We start from the raw sequence: 20,952 nt of genomic DNA, 5'->3' as shown, positions 1-20,952 counted from the left end.
TACTTGATTATCAAGACATCATTTTTATGATCATCATCTTTTGAGGAAGGTTTATTTGTTCATCTCTCAATCATCATTGTATTGCGTTATATGTTTTAAAACTACAGAGATTTGATAATAAAACTAAGCATTTAAATATCATCTTACTAAGATATTTTATTGGCAGATATTTATATGCATTTTATGTCAGTATCCGCTGTACTGTTTTAAATATCTCATTGATTTACATTATACAAGCATCCGAATTATCACTTTTTGTTCATATTAATATCAGCATCTGCATATTTTTGCTCAGTTTGAGCCTCTGAATAAAATGAAACTGTTTTTTATCCATATTCTCACTATATCAGACTATTTGAGCCATAAAAGCCTGATGTATCAAATACAATGCAAATCATAAAATACATATGCAAATGTGTTGGGTGAAGGAGAAATGAGCAGGAATAAAGATCTGAGTGACTTTGACAAGTTATTTGGGTGTGAGCAAAAACACGCCGTTTTTGTGTGTGTCCCTTTAAATGCAAATGAGCTCTGCTTTCCAGAAGAGGGCGGAGCTTTAACAGCTCAACAACAACAAAGCTGGAGAATCTCACGCAGCCAAAATGAGGAAAGTGTTCAGCCTTACATTGTTCAAACCGGAGTCGACACTGATGGAGAGACTCAGGAAGAAGTTACAACTTTTAGACGTTTCTGAATGGTTAGTGGATAAATTGATGTAGTTGCTGTGGAGTTGATTCAACTCATCCACTAGCATGTGCGTCATGTTCATCTTTTGTGTTGAATTGATCCTCGTTTGTGAAGCAGTCCGGCGTAAAATGACGGCATGACAACAACACTCGACTACAACAACTCTTCCTCTTCTCTAAAGCAGCCCAACATGGCCCCGCCCCCTTTGTTGTGTGTTCTCAGGGGCGGGGTTTATGTAAATTTTAGAATTAGTGATGTCACTAACCCGGGAAGAAGCTCGTTGTAGTCCCTACCAGCCATTTGTTGTAGTCCTTAAACAGAGATTTCTGTAAAAAAAAAAAAAAAAAAGTCCCTTTGCATTGAACTTTGAGCGTCGTAACTTTGCAGATGTTGTTTATGATCAAACAGCAACATTACACACTAACTAAAGTTAAAAAAGTCAAATCATAATCGACCACCCCTTTAAATCTACCAGTTACAGAGGGTTTTGGTTAAGCAGACGCACAACAGCTTTGGCGCCTTGATATATGTCATTACAGGCAAGACTTTGAGGTACATGCACAGTATCGTCACAGTGCCACCTACTGGTGCCAAAATATAAGGAAAAATAGCCATTTTTCCTTATAACTTTTGAATGCCTTGTCCTAAAATCATGAGGATGGTCTCCTAAGATTCCTTTGGTAGACAATTTTAAATTTCGTCATAAAATGCTGTGTTTTACGAACACTAGAGTATCGTTAACGAACACAGTGATTCATCGAGGCCATGTTCTGAGAGGACCTGTAACAATACCAAATTTGCCATATTCTACAATACTTACTGTCCGCCATATTGAATTTTATTCAAAACCTACAAAATTTGTCTGAGTTGTATGAAATTTGGTATGTAACATCTACAGACAATTAAAAGATTTTTGATAGATCCAACCGTTGTTTATACTGCGTCAACAAAGTTGACTGCGAGCACGCCAAAATGGATATGCAGCCGTATCTTTGCAAAAGTTTTGTATATTGACACGGAACTTGGTACATGTCATCACAGCCATGACTTGAGGGTGCATGTAGAGTTTTGTCATAGCGCCACCAACTGCTCAGAAGTTATAAACCATGATATTATAAGTGCTTTAGCTGATGTAATTTAAACAGTTTAACCTAACCTCATGATCACAGATGTCCACAAATATTTCCTTTTCTGACCTTATTTGGCTTGACCCCATAATTGCTGCTTGCAGCTGTATTTCTACTTACGTTTACTGTGTTTTATTTGTAATAGGCTACTAATATTTATTATATTATACTTTTTTTTTTTTTTTTTTTTTAAATTCTGAATAAAAAAAAAAATCGTCATGATCAAATTATTTGTCATTGGTAATCAGAGCTCATGGAAGGTCTATCTCTAAAGTGTTATACATTATTCCTAAAAAATCAGTTTTCTCTGGAGAAAATGAAAGTGATTTTTACTGCTCAATTAAAGCAACACTTCAAAACTACACTGTAAGTCTGAACACTGAACCATTAATCAGTTGATAATCATTGCTCAAAACGGCTGCATTATAGAATAATCAGTCGGGCAAAGTGCTTCTCAATTTTCTCTTCACATGCAATCAAGCTGGACTGATTACTGATTCACTTAAGATATTTCCATCCAAGGACTCGTCTAAAGGCATCATCTTCATCCTGTGGATGTGTGATATCAGCAACACCCAGTTGCCACAGCAACAACTACCAATGCCTGATGCTTTTAGACTGACAGTGATGAGAAACCATGATTTGCATTTTAACATCACACTCACGTTACAAAAGCACACTCGATATTTAAAGCAATAATTCTTAAAAAAGTTCTGCCATCATTTACTCACCTTAAAAATCCACACTTTAATGATACTTTTTATTGATTCTGGAGTTTGATGGCCCCTGATCTCACAATTATTTTCTGGAAAAGAGCCTAACATCAGCGTTTGGAATGATATGAGAGCGATTATGTGATGAACTAACTCTTTAAAGGGGTGGTCGATTATGATTTGACTGTTTTAACTTTAGTTAGTGTTTAATGTTGCTGCTTGATCATAAACAACATCTGCAAAGTTACGACGCTCAAAGTTCAATGCGAAGAGTTGAACTGTTTAAGGACTACAACAAGCTTCTTCCTGGGTTAGTGACATCACTAATTCTAAAATTTACATAAACCCCGCCCCTGAGAACACACAACAAAGGGGGCGGGGCCATGTTGGGCTGCTTTAGAGAAGAGGAAGAGTTGTTGTAGTCGAGTGTTGTTGTCATGCCGTCATTTTACGCCGGACTGCTTCACAAACGAGGGTCAATTCAACACAAAAGATGAACATGACGGCACATGCTAGTGGATGAGTTGAATCAACTCCACAGCAACTACATCAATTTATCCACTAACCATTCAGAAACGTCTAAAAGTTGTAACTTCTTCCTGAGTCTCTCCATCAGTGTCGACTCCGGTTTGAACAATGTAAGGATGAACACTTTCCTCATTTTGGCTGCGTGAGATTCTCCAACTTTGTTGTTGTTGAGCTGTTAAAGCTCCGCCCTCTTCTGGAAAGCAGAGCTCATTTGCATTTAAAGTGACACACACAAAAACGACGTGTTTTTGCTCACACCCAAATAGGGGCAAATTTGACAAGCTATAATAAATGATCTGTGGGGGATTTTGAGCTGAAACTTCACACACACATTCTGGAGACACCAGAGACTTATATTTTACATCTTGTGAAAAGGGGCATAATAGTTCCCCTTTAGGAAAAATTATTTCCTTTATTAAGAAAAGTACAGTAGCTGCCAGACCCTGAACCGCTGCATCATCTGTGACAAGAGACTGAACATTGAAGCCTTTCAGCAGATTAGAGAGTCTTTCTGCTGCCAGTGTGTGTGTGTGTGTGTATGTGAAGGTGGCGGTGCTAGGAAGAGCTGAACAGTCCATCGCCTAAAGCATTTGTTTGGAGTCAGACTCTAGCTCAGGCCTGCAGAAGGAATAAATCAATGCAGCCATAGTAATGAATTATTTCCTTCTCTCAGTCCAAGTCAGAGGCTGAGATAAAAGCGGCCCACATGCGGCGCAGCGAACAGCCTGGAGCCGCTCCACGATCATCAGAATGCTGCCGCAGCACTTGTGCGTGTGTACATGTAAAGCGTGAGAGAAACTGACGCTAAACGCTCTTTTCTGCGCTGCCAGAGTTTACATGTGGATTAATAAGAGCTGGAGTCATCAAGAATGTGAATTTGGGAAATTACAAATATGACCTCCACTCTGGTCCATGTAGATCCAGGAAACTAGGAATCAGGGTTATTATAGTTAACTAAAAACCATTTGGAAAAAAACACATTTGGTTGCTTGAAATAAAATAAACATTCACTGAAATAACATAAAAACTTAAACTTAAACAATTCCCCATGATCAAACACTTTTGTTCTTGTTCCAGAAGCCGTTTCACTTATACAGTGCTGCTCAAAAGTTTTGGAAACATTAAGGTTTTGTTTTTGAAAGGCTGCATTTATTTGATCAAAAATTCAGTAAAAACAGTGAAATATCATTCCAATGTAAATCAGCTGTTTTCTATGTGAATATATAGTAAAGTGTAATTTATTTCTGTGATCAAAGCTGAATTTTCAGCATCATTACTCCAGTCTTCAGTGTCACATGATCCTTCAGAAATCATTCTGATATGATGATTTGCTGCTCAATAAACATTTCTGATTATTATCTGCATTGGAAACAGTTGTGCTGCTTCAGATTTGTGGAAACTGATTATTTTTCAGGATTCTTTGATAAATAGAAAGGTCAAAAGAACAGCATTTATTTCAGCATTTAATTAAAGTGCCTTGGCTGAATTAAAGTATTAATTTATTTATTTCTAAATCTTACTTAAGCCAAACTTTTGAATGGCAGTGTATCATGATTTCCACAAAAAAAAAAACAAACAAAAAAAAAAAAAACATTGCATTTTAACATATACTCACATTGAAAAAAGTTTGGCAACACTTTAGTATAGGGAACACATGTAAACTATTAACTATGACTTTTCCTTCAATAAACTCCTAATTTGCTGCTTATTAATAGTTAGTAAGGTAGTTATTAAGTTCAGGTATTGGGCAGGATTGAGAATGTAGAATAAAGTCATGCAGAATAAGGCATTAATATGTGCTTTATAAGTACTGATAAATAGCCAATATTCTACTAATATGCATGCTAATAAGCAACAGGTTAAAAGACCATAAAATAAAGTGTTACCAAAAGTTATTTTAAATGGTAATAATATTTGATAATATTACAGATTTTACTGTATTGTTGATCAAATAAATGATACGGAAGAGGATTAGGGCCAAGCAATAATAAAAAATAAAACCATTTCGAGATTAAAGTTGTTAAATTTCGAGAAAAAACTCGTTAAATTATGAGAAAAAAGTCGAGATAAAATGTTGAGAATAAAGTCATTAAATTACGAGAAAAAAGTCATAATTTAACGAATTTGTTCTCATAATTTAACAACTTTTTTCTCATAATTTAATGAGTTTATTCTCAACATTTTATCTTGACTTTTTTCTCAAAATTTAATGACGTTTTTCTCTTAATTTAACAAATTTTTTTCTCTTAATTTAACGACTTTTTTCTCGTAATTTAATGACTTTATTCTCAACATTTTATCTCAACTTTTTTCTCAGAATTTAACGATTTTTTTTCTCGTAATTTAACAAGTTTATTCTTGAGATGGTTTTATTTTTTCATTATTGCTTGGCCCTAATCCTCTTCCGTAAAATGAAGCCTTGGTGAGCAGAAGAGACTTAAAAGATTGTAATGTTTCCACACTTTTGACCAGTATTGTACGTCACAATAGGGAAGAAAAGACGATCACAATGTCATGCTGACTTTAAAGGTTTCTCAATGAGACGGCGTTCTGACGATGAACCTGGAAGCACTGGACGTAAACAACATATGAGAATGACACAGAAGAGAAGAGACTGTTGAATAAAGTTGTCATTTTTGTTTTGTTTTGGTGCACAAAAAGTATTCTCGTCTCTTCATAACATTAAGGTTGAAGCACTGCAGTCACATGACTGTTTTAACCATGTCTTTAGTACCTTTCTGGACCTTGAAAGTGTTGATTATATTGGACGAGTCATAAACCTCTTGGATTTCACCTAAAAATATCTTAATCTGTGTTCTGAAGATGAACGAAGGTCTTACGAGTGTGGAACGGCAAGACTCGGAGAACAGTACAGAAGTCGTTGATCTATTTTTATGACTGTCTAATGGTATTTTTTGTGTATTTTGGAGCTTGACAGCTGTGTCAGGAGGGAAAAGAGCTGTTCACACAAACCTGTTCACTCATACAGGTTTGAAACGACGTGAGAGTGACGAAGCAATGGCAGCACTTCATTTTTGAGTCAGCTGCTCAATATCATTTTATCTCTAGATATAACCCGTCCCAGCACACCTCTCCTGAACAACATGATTTGAGGAATCATTCATGATTGAATCAAACCCGGCGGTATCCAAAGAAGCTGCAGAAATGTGCATTCATCAAACCAGACTGTGAAACACGTTAAGCTTTGGGAGGATTCCCAGACACACATTTACACCTCCTCCTGCTCTCATCGCGTGGCACATAAATCAGATCTTTACAGAGATTACGGTGGCTCAGACTCTTCCGGATGACTCACGTTGTGGCACGCATTACAGGACGCATGGCTGATTTTATTCTGGCTGACAGCTGGCTCTTCACATCGAGCCACAATGGACGCAGGACAGGATATGACAATATCGGCAATGACAGCGGCGGCTTGTGTCCATCTGTTATCAGGAGAAAAGGGTATTAAAACTTAAAGCCGTTTCAAGACATGCTGTAATTATTTAAACCTGCACGACTGACACGCTTAGTTACCACGGAAACCGTCCAGGTGCAATTAGTCACAAAAGCTGATATGAGTAAACATCAACTTCAAAGAACAAGAACTTCAGGTGTCTGCCAGAGTGAATGCAGATGTGATTTATTCCACGAATGTTCCCTAAAGCAGTGAAGAAAACACCTCAAACCCAGTCTGTGTTGATGCTTCAGGAGCGCAATGATCACTAGCTTTATTCACAAACGTAGTAAGCTTATAGCTTTCTGTGAAAAAAAGAAGTGTGCTTAAATGTACTGAATGTGCACTTTCAGTGTACTTCAAAACTTAAAAGTAAATAATAATAAAAAAAAAAAACTGGTGTAATCATGCCTTTTAGAAGTACACTTATTTTGTGTTGAATAACACACTTAAGCACATGTAAAGAACATGATTGTAATTTTAAACGTAGTGTGTTATTCAATCTTACAATTAAATTTAATACATTTTAACCCAATGTCACACTCTCCAGACGTAGTGCCAATGATAGCCACCAGAGGGCAGTCCTTTACCGCTTTATGAACTGCATTTCCCATAACCCTTTGCCTGGACTCATTTTGCTTCCTTACATTCAGGTATGTCTCATTATCCTTGTTAACTCTGCCTATATAATCCTTGTGTTTTCTGTCAGTCTTTGCGAAGTCGTGTATGTTGTTACACTGCATTTCTGAGCATTATCCTAGTTTCCCGTGTTTTGGTTTTTTGATTCTCTGCCTGCTTTCTGGATGACTCTTTTTGCCTGTGTTTTCTGTCCTGTTGCCCATTTGGATTCACCTTTTGCCTGTAATATGAATTATGATTCTGGATCATCACAATAAAGCTGCATTTGGATCTTCAACCCATGAACATTACATAACACTCGTGTCGCGGTCAAAAATTACCTTTTGCTCATTCCAAAGAAATGAATACACTATATTTTAGTTTTATTTAATATCTTTTCTTTTTTTCTTTTTGTTTATTTATGGTACCAAATGATATTTATATATATTATAAGTTATATATATATTTTATTACTTATAATCCATTTATTCAATTTTTTAACATTGACCTGGAAATTAAATTTATTTTTGAAATTTAAGTCATTAATGCTCTGGAGCGCATGCTTAAGTTTGGTCTATTTTTTAAAGAATACACTTGGAAGATTATTGCTGAAGTCAAAAAAGCTAACTTAAAGTTATAGAAGTTTAAGTTTATTGTTATGAAAAATGCACAAAAGTACTATTTCAATTTTTATATGAAATGTTTCCAAAACTGTGAGAAAATCAAATCCATAAATCTAAACAAGTTGTGTTTCAAATCTGATGCTGATATCTCAAAAAATGAGCTTTCAGTAAGATTTTGTTTGCGTGCAATACCAAAGGTTTCCACTAGATGAAATTCACTTTCTATTCGTTTCTAATGCACCCAATTTTGACACTGAGGAGTACAAGTGAGACTATATTTTTAGGACTTTTTTAAACTTTTTCGAATCATGTCCAAGATCTTGTATCTTCACATATTAAGTGTCAAAACCAAGTTTTGTACCCTAAAAAAAAAAAAAAAAAAGGTTTTTAGAAGGTTAAAAATGCGTAATTACTAATACATTTAAATAAATGACACAATTTTCAGAAGAAATGACGTTAGAGTATATTTCAGTTTACCATAAATGCTACAGTTTACTAAATATTTCAAAGACAGTAGAAGTAAATCTGAAATTACACATAAAGACGAACATAAGTGGGTCAAAAAAGCTCTCAAACATTCAGCTAATGGAATTAAATTCAAATTGAAGCTAATACATTTTATTTCATTGTAAATAACATGCAATTATACGTGTTAAAAAACATTATATTTAGTATATTCTTTAAAAAATATATTATTTCCATAATAAGTACTCTTTATAAAAGTATGCTGAAGTGTACTTCTTTTTCATTGGGGCTACCTAGACAGTAGTTGGAGGCTTTATAGATGTGCTCTTGATCTCATTTAAACAGTATCACTTTTAACTGTCACAAAAAAAGTCAATCCCACAATGCATTGTGTGGCAAAACCTTCATCCAAGACAGAGGATGAGTCACAAGAAATGCACAAGAAATGCTCATGCACTCCATTAATAATATTATGTTATCCGTTTCTTGCATGTCTCACTCATTAGTGTACTTCATTAGTTAGCTCAGCAACATGTCAACATCAGACTCCACTGGAATCACAGATTCACGCTGCAGTATTTGTGTGGTTTCTGGAGCGGCTGTTCATTTGAATGATTATGAGGTTCCACTTCAGTTAGTGAGGCGCTAATGTCTTCGTTCGATGTGTTTAATTAACTCCTTGTCTAATTCAGTAATTCAGCCCCTAGTAAGACCTGCGACCCCCTCTGATATGCATAAACCTCGGCTGACCTGCGGCTCAGATTCGTCAGACGGGACAGACCGAGAGACCCGCTAACCTTCAGCGCCGCTGTCATGCACAGGAGCCCTGCTCTCAGCGGGACCTCTTTCTCAACCAATTACACCCGTTCACTCGTTCCTGCACCCGGCTGCTCTTTATCTTCGGCTCTTTGTCAGTAAGACTCCTCGTAGGTGATCATCGATCGTCTGTCGCGGTCGCTCAGGCTTCGGCTGGTTGCTTTCAGCAGGTAGAGCGACTCTTTTTTGAAGGCTCTTATATTTGTCCTGTCTGCATCTGTGCCCTTGTGAAAAAGAAGATCTTGTGCACTTGTGTTGAACTTGTAGTGTACTTCAAATTCTACAAGTGTATATTATTTAAAAATCTGTACTTAAAGAGTACACTTTTGAGTAATGTCAAATTAAACATTATACTTTAAAGTACATTTTAAAACGTGTTTTAATAATCGTTTGTCGTGCTTTAGAGAAGTGCACTTATTGATGTGTTGACTAATACTATAATTTTCACTGTTATTTAATTTAACAAGTTAATATATTTTAAATGTGCTAAATTGCAACTTCATCTTTATGTGTAATTACAAGTATATTTCAATACATGACATACAAGTTTCAGTAGAAATAAAGTATATTTTAGTTTATCATAAATTTAACCATATTTCAAAAACTAGAAGATTATGAAAAGTCATTTAAAGTTAGTCACAAAGAGTACTGTTGAGTTCAACTAATAGCATCAAATATGTATTTAAATTATAATACATTTTCATTTAATTGCAATTAACATGCAGTTAAAGGGGTCATGAATTGAGAAATCATCTTTTCCTTGAGCTTTTGATATATAAGAGGTCATCCGACTTTAAGAATATCCTGCAAGTTTCAGAACTGAAAACGTCATTGCTAGTCCAATAAAAGCTTTTATTGACCCAGAGAACGACTGATCCTGGAATGTGTCTATAGATCGGTGAAACTCCGCCTCCGCAGAAGAAATCAACGCCTACTTCATCATTACAGCTTTAGCTCTGCCCACTGGTGTGTGAGTGAGATGAGGAGGAGAGAAGAGTGATACAGGACTAAAATAACATTACCTTTCAAAGGATCCTAATGGTATATGGTTATTTATTTTCATCAATGTGAATGTCTCAGTTGAGCTTTATTTATTTGTATTCGGTTCATTTCACTGTGGATTCTTTGGTAAATCAATCGCATTTCGGCACAAACAGACTTTTATGATATGGACTCGACAGTAATGCAACAACATGTCAGTAACTGTGTTTATTCTAATGCCTGATCTGATATTAATGATTCATGTACAGTCAGATGATCTTTGTGTGTCAGTAAATCAAACCAGTGACTAAACGACCAACTTCACCTTGTTTCTCTTAGTAGGATGAAAATAATTTGATATTTAAACTGTGATTCAATTATATATATAAAGAACGCTCCCTTTGCAATCGCTGGAGCGAGTTTTTCAGTGACTGAGTTATGGACTCGAGCTAAAACTCCTGTTTTATTAAAAAAATCTCTTAGTTAGAATGTGTTTGCACTGTTAGTTATGATGAAAGCATTCGTTAGTGTGCAGAAATTGAGTTATAATGACGAGATCACTGCTTTCATGAGCTCAACAACATGTCTGTGATCGACTACAGTGTTCATCACTGCAACCTTTCATGCCACAATCTAAATATAATGCCACAGATCTAAATGCAATGCAATGCAATGATTACTTAACCTTGAGAGCTGTAAAAACGTGCTAAAAGTTTTAGAGAAAGTAATATTTAGCTATTTCATATGCAAACATGTCAGCCAATCACAGCAGTGGGCGTTTCCACTGAAGTCTCACAGAGACACACCCCTTCAAACAGAGAGTTCAAATCAGAGGCTAAAGAAAAATGCCTTTTATTTCTAAATTATGACAATTTTTGATGTAAAAATAATACTAAAATCATAAGTGCACCCCAGGAAACATCATAAAACAATAAAACCACACAGTTCATGACCCCTTTAAGTGTCTGAAAACATTACATTCAGTTCACACTTCAGTATATTATTTCGAAATATTTATTTCCGTATGAAGTACTCTTTTTATGTAAGCTAAAGTGTACTTCTTTTTCACGAGCATGGTTCTGTCTTTTTGTATGTGTAATAGGCTGTTCAGGGCCATGAAAGGGCTGTGGAGCTCTCCTCAGTGCTGATAAGTGTTGTGCTATGAAATAATGTATGTGTGTGTGTGTGGCTGTACCTGGAATAATGAAGAACTGAAAAAAACTTATAAATAAAAAGAGTCAGAAAATGGATTTGTTGATTGAAAGCTGCCTCAGAACTGTTTCTATGTGGTTGCTATGGTGTTCTGGCTGGTTTCTAGGTGGATTCTTACTGTCTGACTGATCTTCTGGTCTGTAGATGTGACTCGGGTCCTTCAGTGAGCGTCTGTGGGATTGTTTCAGCCGGTGTAAATGGTGCATCTGATCAGCAGCACACATGATCTGAGGAATCACTGTCAGTATGAACACTCATTTACTGTTAGTAGTTTGTTCGAATCACTAACCTCACTACTTATCATTAGTATTTTTTGGTTCCTACTGTTGTCGTATTTCTGTCCTAGAAACTGAGCCTTATCGGTAGGCTTATGTGTTTTATTTTTGGTATAAGCACAGAAATCCAGGACTGTCAGATTAATCCAAGCTGAAGTATTTTCAGATTAATGTTAAATGAGCTTTACTCTTATGTGTTTGTCTCGTGATCTGCTCTATTAAACCTCATGTGTGAATAAACTCTAATGTAAGGTGTAACTTTAACAGTGAGCTGCCTACACACTTTTTGACAGATGAATTTCCATGACCTCAGATGCAAATGTTGCCTAATGATACAAATCAGGCAACATTGCCTAAACGTGTTTCTAAGATACCTTATTATGGCCAAATTGTATTTTATTTATTCCTTATGATGGATACAATCCCAGAATGCATTTCTACATGCTCAGTGAAAGACTGATTCACATATTTGTAACATGAATATGTCTGGCTTCTGGTGTCATTCTCTTCCAGTTATTTTACCTGTATAAAAACAGTTAAACCAGCTTGACATTGCAAACTGGTATAATTTCATTATCATAATCATAAAAACACTGGTTTGTAGTGCAAATACTTTTACTGTTTTCTGCACTTTGTTATTTCTCTATAGTGGCTAATTAATCAAATGTCAGAAAATAGCTTACTTCTGCAATGCAAAATAAAAATAACGATTCATGATTCAAAGAACCGATCAAAGAACCGATTCAAAGAACCGATCACTCGATTCTAAAAAGTGTCAACAAAATTAGTTAATGTAATCTTATGGGCTTATATTTTAACAAGTATTTGCTATCATTTTAATGTTCATTACATTATTATAGTTTGATATGATTATAATATGAGAGATTAGATTTAAAAAAAAATGGTTAAGATTTTATTTTAGGGTCTTTTGCTTATTAGCATGCATATTACTAGAATATTGGCTGTTTATTAGTACTTATTAAGCACATATTATGCTTAATACATTATCTGCATGACCTTATTATATCTTAAATTGTGTTCTGAAGATGTATGAAGGTCTTACATGTGTGGAACGACATGAAAGCGAGTAAATTAATAACAGAAATTTCATTTTTGGGTGAACTAACTGTTTAAATCAATCTGCTTGCAATCACATGATCCTCTATAGAGCACAGCTGATTGGTTTATGCTGTATCAGTAGCCATTGAGCTCACTGCTCAGCCTTCAAATACTCAGTCAGCATTTGCTGAAGCAGTTGCAGCGCGCTTTCAGAAACCCTCCACCTTCCCCAGCTCCACCTGTATAGATCTGCTTCGGGTAATTCATGTACGTTATATTGTGCAGCAGCAGCAGGTCTTACTTGATCACAGCAGCGTGTCGTGTATGTATTGTGCAGCAGCAGCAATAACAAACTGTAGCAGATCTATTCCACCAAAAACCATACATTACCATGTCAAACACTCATGACTGAACTGTCTTTAAGAACCTGTGACAATGCTGAATGGTCAATAAAACTCAAAACGCATTATTGTGTCTTTAAAAATTAATGTTTTTTTCAGCATTTCAGTAGCTGCTTATGTGAAAGTGAAAGTGTGGCCAAGTATGATGTCCCATATTTAGAATTTGTGCTCTGTATTTCACCCATACAAAGTGCACACACACACAGTAGCAAACACACACACACCCGAAGCATTGGGCAGCCGTTTTTGCTGCGGGGATTGGTGTTTTGCTCAAGGGCACTTCAGTTGTTGGTAATCAGAGTGGAAGAGAGCTCTGTTCATTCACTCCCCTCACCTACACTTCCTGCCTGTACTGAGACTCAAACCTGCAACCTTCGGGTTACAAGTTCGACTCTCTAACCATTAGGCTACAACTGCCCCTGTAGCATCCTATATATGCCTTTACTAACCGAGTAAGAAAGTCTCCTCTGAACCAGCTAATGAAGAGCTCAGACCAGCTAACAGACAGCTAATGACTAGATATTAACCAGCTTTTTACAACAAACAACTGAGAGAGTACATGAAAACTTAACTTCACTTAACCCTCTGGGGTCTGAGGATTTTCGGGGCCCTGGAGAAGTGTTGACATGCCCTGACATTTATGCTTTTTTCAGTTGTTCATAAACATATTAATGGAAAAAAGTGTCATTACACTGTATTCAGCACAAACTAGGCTACAGTAATATGTGAGGTACATGTATGAATATGTTTGTATTTTTGAAGGAATAACGTTTATGCGTGGTTATTGAAAAAACTAAAAATTTAAGTCACTGAAATAAAGCCAAAAAATATACATATTAAATCTGTGTTCACAAGACTTTTGGGTATTTGAGGTTGTAGACTAGAGTTTTTGCTTAAAACTGATGTAAAATTTATCCTGCCTACTTGTTCAAATAAAACAATGTATTGATTTAGTTTTGTAAGACACTTTTTGTCAAGAAACACAGTATACGTGGAGACATCATCATGAATTATGGATGATTCTCACCTTAGAAGACAAAAGAATTGCATAAAGTGCTCTAATGACCTGCATATTAATGAGCTCTTTCAGTCAGGTAGGCTGTGAAAAAAACCTCTGTGATCATGTCTCAAGCTCATCATGGTGTAAATCAAACATACAGAAAAAACAGCAATACTGTAAAATATTATTACAATTTAAAATAATGTTATTATATGCTATTATGCTATTATATACTTTAAAATAAAATGTATCTCTGTGATGCAAAGTGTCTGAACAATTATGTTACCTCTATGGCATTTCATATAGGCTTTTAGCTTAAAAGCATGCACATTTGGAGAAATACTGAAATTAATGCTGACATCTACATGATAGAACAATCAAGACCTGTGAAAAATCAAAATATGTGCACGTTTCCTCTCATAGCGGCAGCTCAGCGTAAGTACGAGTGAGTTAAATAATGTGTAATGCACATAAGAAAGCATGAAAAAAAAAAAAAAAAAATCTTGTGTCTTTCTCTGACAAACCAACAGAGGAGCATGAAGTGGGATCTCCTCAGAGACGCCAGTTTTTATGGAATCCTTTCACACCAGATATTCTCCCTCATTCCAGATGACATCCTCCAAATTCAACATGGTTAACCTTGAGAAGAGCTTGAGCGATGCGATGTTTTATTACACGTACCCTCTTACACCCAACCTGATTACCAACACTGGTCAGTTGGACACAAAAGCAAACAGACAACAAGCAGTCCAGTAAACTCCTCATCATTGAGGTTAATGACTGGTGCTGGTTAATGAAGCCCTGCTTTTTTACACTAGTAGCTGAATCTTAAAGTAAGGGTCACACAGCACCTCAAACACTTTCATTGATTTCCGTGTGGAATGGATGTAATTTTAGTTACAGTTGCTCATTCGTGGAGCCAGGACTGTGAATCTCTTTGCCAATTTCTGAAACGAATGAAACGAGAGCGCTTGCTTTATGCGGCGTAGGACGATGGATGATACGAGATAATCTCGGCTTGCCATCTCATCCCTTTTTTTCAGCCAAAAGCACTCATCTCTCATCATCGGGCCATGATTAGCATTCATTGGCCCAAAGGATCAGGTGCTCGCTTCACCGCAAATGTGCTTCGGAGAGAGGCGTAATGGTGCCTGGCTCACTGAGGGCATAAAAAAGAAATCTGCAGATTTGCCACATGGTGAGAGAGGCTGATTTGTACTGATGAGCAGTGATGTGTGAGGCGGCGGTGGGACTCACGGAAGGCCGTGTAGAGCTCCTGGAGGGTCAGGTGACCGTCATTGTTGTAGTCGTCGTATCGCAGGAGGTCTTGCATGCTGCACTCCAATAAGATGTTTTCCAAATGCTCCTTTATGGAGATCTGTGAAATAACGGGGGGAGTTCAATTAAGTTAAACAGTGTTATTTCATGAATTTAGATTGATTAACGCCTCAACACTGGCGTGCTTGATGCAGATTGGTCGGAACATATGTTATGGGTGTTAAAGAGTTCACAAAAAATGAAAACTGTATCATTGTTTGTTCACCCAGATTTCAATAATGCCAAGAACCAAGCCAGCAGAATCTGAGAATTAGGTTAAATATGAGCTTCAGCGGAGGGGAGGATTATGAAACCTGCACTACTTTCAGTCTCTCATACACTGAGAAAAAAAAAAAAGATAACTTCAAAGGCAACTCATATTATTTAACATCACTGAATCCACCTAAATACAATGATTTATATCAACAAAACTATATTTGTATGCATTAAATCAGGTAAATAGCTCTTTAAAGCAACAATTGCAAGTAATCTCTTTACAGTGTAGGACTCAATTACCAGCCGCTTTCAAACAATAATTCCAGTAAATTACCGTAAAATTTCCAGAATGACTTTACTGTTAAATACACAAACATGCTGTTCATACAAGCAATGTCATTCTGGCTTTTTACCGTTAAGAGACTGTTTACACATCAGCACCAAAATAACGGTAAATTCTGTGATATCAGTCATCGAACATGATCTTGTCTTCATTCGCCAACATGAGGAGAAGCACTTTAGGGGTCATTTACACAAGACTGTTTTCAACTAAAAACCGAAAAAGGTAACACTTTATTTGAAGAGCTGTGCATAAGACTGACATGACCCCTTAATAATCATGACATGACATGAGGTTTTATGCATGTTTATGACAACTGTCATTAAATTTCATTTGCTCAATTATGTCATTTTTAATGCAAAGATGACATTGTTTGAGATGTCTGTGTTACGACAACTTGACATGCACCAATACATCATAACCTGTCAGTGTCTTTGTCATGACAACTTGACATTATTTAGCTTTATGGGTTATTACATTAAACTGTCATGTAGTTAGTTTTGACATGAGGCCATTATAATAGTGTCATGAATATTTTTCTGACCTTTTTTTTTTAGGTGTACAAATTGAACTTGTCATTAAAATGTCATTAAGTGTTAATACTCTGTCAAATAATTTTATAACAGCATCATGAATAGTTTTCATTTATTAATGTTTTTTTTTTTTTTTAAAGTTTCCTCCAACAGAAGGTCAGATAATAGACAATTTCAAATTGTTATAAAATAATGGTACACTTTATTTGAGGGTCTTTTAACTAGTTGCTTATTACTATTAGCATGCATATTACTAAATATTGGCTGTTTATTAGTACTTATTAAGCACATATTAATGCCTTATTCTGCATGACCTTATTCTACATTCTTAATCCTACCAAATACCTGAACTTAACAATTAACTATTAATAAGCAGTAAATTAGGAGTTTATTAAGGGAAAAACTGCTATGTCATGTTTATGACAGGTTATGATGTCTTGGTAATGTCAAGTTGTCATGACAAAGACACTGACAGGTTATGATGTGTTGGTTTATGTCAAGTTGACATGACACAGACATCTCAAACAATGTCATCTTTGCATTAAAAATGACATAATTGAGCGAATGACACTTAATGACAGTTGTCATAAACATGCATAAACCCTCCTTCATATTCATGACATGTGTCATATCATGATTATGAAGGGGTCATGTCAGTCTTATGCACACCCCTTCAAGTAAAGTGTTAACCACAAAATGTGTGTTTTGGCCATTAATTTACATGACAATGGAGTTTTGAGGGATTGGAAATGCAAACTTTTAAAAGTGCAAGTTTTTGAAAATTGTATTATTATCTCTGTGTAAACTGCAAAAGCATGAATCTGTGAAAATGGTGGCATCATGTGCATGCGCAGTACATGTTCAGTCTACAGGTGCACAGTGCTTCTTTACAAAGTGACATCGCCATCTACTGGCCTGGCCACAGAATGCAGCATTTTTAGTCATTTTCACAGATCCATGTGAACGGGCATCATTTTAACAATGTTGTCGTCTGTACATGAAAAACACAAAGGAAAACATTTCCATTTTTAGTACATCGTTGTCATGTAAACGTACCCTTAGTGTCACTATCAGTTCAATTTGACAACATTTTTTGACTTGTAAGTGACAGGCATAAGGGGATGATCATCACACAGAATATGTTTTTGAGCTTAAAAACACTGTAATCTGACTGCAGAGTTGCAGCACTGATGAATGGAAAAGAAGGCTGGGTTGAGATGTGGCGCAACGGTCAAAGATGTCCATCTAGCGCATATTTACATAGAGAAACTATTAAAAAGCAGTGGAGATTACTGTAAACAGCGCAGAGCAATCATGTCATCTCCATATGAACTTTATGATTTCGTGCCGGTAATCTTCATTCTTTGTTCACACAGCATCATACTGGTAATTTACTGGTATTTAAGGCTTGACATTAACTTTTTTTGCTCATCAGCCAGGCTAATGGTTTTCCAAAGTTACTAGCCACTCAGCATTTTTTTTTTTTTACTTTTATATGGATACCATGGGGAAACACTACCATATAGGTATTTTTAATATGATTTCATAATTTGGCAGCAGGTATATTAGGCTGCTGTCACTTTAAGACCTGATGCACGGATCCATTATACTGTTACACATGCGTTTTCTTTCTCAACTGTTTACATTCACTTAAAACAAACTGACTGTGTTTACATGAATACTTGCCAAGACCAGCATTTTGTGTGTATTTGATTGGTTAAGCCCAATAAGCAGCGAAAAAGAACTTAATTTAGTGCTGAGAGGCGGCTTTATGTGCGCACACTTTGGGTGTGAGAACAAAATCTGCGGGAATGAGTAAAATTATGCGCAATACACACAATCCCATGGCGAAATTCAAGCCCTGTTACCGACAATATTCGAGGCGGTTTGTGTGTCACTCGCTGCCGTAGAGATGAGAGAGAGAAAGAGCAGCTGGATATCCATTCTGAGGAAAATGAGTATTGGAAGCGTTTCAGATATTTCAGTGTCGGTATGTATCGAAAATCTATATTTCTGACCACACTACACTGCACTTAGTTTATTATTTCAGAAGCTTTTTTAAAAGAGTACAATTAAAAAATGTTTATATTATATATAAAATTCATCCCGCCAAAGTGGCTAGTAGGAGTGACTGCATCACACGCTACTGCTGAAATACACCTGCATTTGGCGGGTGTTCATTTTACGACTTCTCATACTGGGAAATTGGCAAAACTGACTTACCAATATTTTTGAAAGTTCCTGTTCACACATGATCTCTTAACGGTAATTTACCAGTAAAGACTGTACGGAAAATAAAAACCAGAGGACTTCAGTATACTGTAATATACTTTTCATAGTGGAAGATTTAAGATAATTTCAAGGTAAAATTGTAAAACTCAAATATTTTACGTGCATGTATGTATTTATTTGTGTAGCAAGTGAGATAATGTTCACTTTTAGAGGAAAAGGTTCTATATGGAATCTAAAAGTGTTCCATCAGGCGCTTCATATATAGAACCTTTTAGTAGTTCCATCATAGAATCATTTTATGGATTTAGTGTAAATTTGTTCATTTTGTTTTAAAGGCACAATATGTAGGATTTTTGGAACAAAATATCCAAAAACCACTAGAACTGTGTTATATATTTTGTTGACTTGTGTACTTACATTATCACAAATGTTTCCAAGAATGTTTAAATCCAGAGAAATAAGCAATTTTAACCAGAACTCGGACTATCGCCTATCAATGACATCACACCCGCTTTACTCTTGATTTCAGGTTTTATTTTGTAGAAACCATGGAAACACCAAAGATGTTTTAGTATATTATGTGTTTTATTAGACAAGTGAGCAACTATTTGGATACATTCATCGACAGAAATCATGTTATATAGATCAACACAGTAAGTCTTATAGATTAAATCGTTTTCTTGATTTAACATGTTTTGCCATGACTAATATTGATCTGCAGCGTGCAACAAGTGTCTCTGAGCGAACACAGAGTAGCACTAAAGCAACTTTCAACACTCAAATGTATCTATTATGATAAACAGCGCGGCTTTACCCCACATACACTCGACTGGAAGAAGCAGAAGCGGCAAATGTGGCATAATAAAAGTCCCGATGCTCTCGAGACATCCAGCTCCAACATCACTCGCCCTGCTCTGCTTCATACTACAGTATTGTTAATAATTCCATCCATGAATATGATTTCCCGTCGGATTCTTTTCCAGCGGCTGTAGATGTGAAGACAACACCTCCCATGATTCCACAAAATCAAGGCGTCATCAAGCTACGCATTTGTTTTAAATAAGCGACCTCTAGTGCCGAAAATGTATATATTGTGGCTTTAATTATTAATTAATTTTATTTAAATGTTATGAATTAAACAGCCTGTAAACATACTAGAAAAAAAATCATCTAAGACATCTCACTATGAAATGAAAGTCAAGTACCCTAGAGTTCTATATAGAACCGCATTAAACCTTTTTTTTAAGAGTGTACAGTCAGTCTTGATCCTATACGTTGTATAACAACTCAAAATTGTGTCTTGTTCTCACACAAAGCATCATACGACTTCAAAAGATAATAAAAGAGTGGCACACAAATCATGCTGTCCGCTTTGGAGGTGGTTGTCTTTTAGAGCTTGACTATAAACTATCATATAATGATTCTTCAACTTTGGCTTCCATAGAAAAACAGCAGCATATGAGTTTGGGATGACATGAGATAATGACTATCTGAAGTATTTCCTAATATTTGCTGTAATAAGCAGGATAATGTGCAGTCCTTTCAGAGTGAAGGGAATGACGGTCGGTCCTCTCACCTCTGCCAGCTCCTCGCTGCTCAGACGGCCGTCCTGGTTTCTATCTATATACTTGAACATGGTGTCCACCAGAGTCCTCCTCTGGTCCATGGCGTTCGGTTCCCCGTCCGTGAAGGTCCTGGGCTGCATATCCAGCAGCATGCTCTTCAGCTTGTTGTACTCCGCCATGGTGCACGTGTCGCCTGTAAAGACACACCAGAGGAATTCAATTAGTGTATACGACCGAAGGCAACGAGGAGCCGATTTGCATTTATGCACGGACATGTTTGCAATTTGTATTTCTGGACAGTCATTCAGCGCAGGGGTCCCAATTAATTCACTGTAATCCTGCGATTTACACCGAAAGACAAAAGGTAAACATTCTCATTTAGACACTTTAGCTGTATCGCAGCTTCTTTCGGCAGTGAGGGATTAACAAGCGTGTTTTAAACTGTCACATTAATTCCCATGCGGCTCCGCAGCACTTATGTCTATGAAAGACGGCGGGGAAAACGAGAACCGTGATTAATCAAGTGTGGTAGTGACTGTTTATTCCATACTGGCAATAAAATTATGCAAACACAGCCCACCCGCTGAGCCGCTCTTTAAAGACCCCTCGAGTGGGAGGAAGATTGTTTCTTGTATCCGGCACGGAGGCAGTGCGAAATATGACACGAACGGAGGCAGCGTATACAAGGCTTTGCTCGACTGATGAGAAGAGGAAATATGATATGAATAAGTCATTAGGAGACATCCCTCTACATGACGGATCAGAGCTGCCCGCTGAGAGGAGTCTC

The 20,952-nt window shown here is 36.4% G+C and overlaps 1 protein-coding gene across 1 annotated transcript in view; it reads right to left on the bottom strand.

The window, feature by feature from the left end:
• fstl4 (follistatin-like 4) overlaps positions 1–20,952 on the bottom strand; it is a 216,327-nt gene that overhangs the window by 59,338 nt on the left and 136,037 nt on the right. Inside the window, exons 5-6 of the mRNA XM_067375723.1 lie at positions 20,177–20,358; positions 15,220–15,340 (exon numbers count right to left, since the gene is read on the bottom strand). Coding sequence (XP_067231824.1) covers positions 15,220–15,340; positions 20,177–20,358 — 303 coding nt within the window. The remainder of the gene's footprint in view (positions 1–15,219; positions 15,341–20,176; positions 20,359–20,952) is intronic.

This window comes from Chanodichthys erythropterus, chromosome 22 (assembly GCF_024489055.1).
Source record: "Chanodichthys erythropterus isolate Z2021 chromosome 22, ASM2448905v1, whole genome shotgun sequence".
NCBI lineage: Eukaryota > Metazoa > Chordata > Actinopteri > Cypriniformes > Xenocyprididae > Chanodichthys > Chanodichthys erythropterus.
Note: the sequence above shows the minus strand (reverse complement) of the source record. Positions and strands in the feature narration are given on the sequence as shown.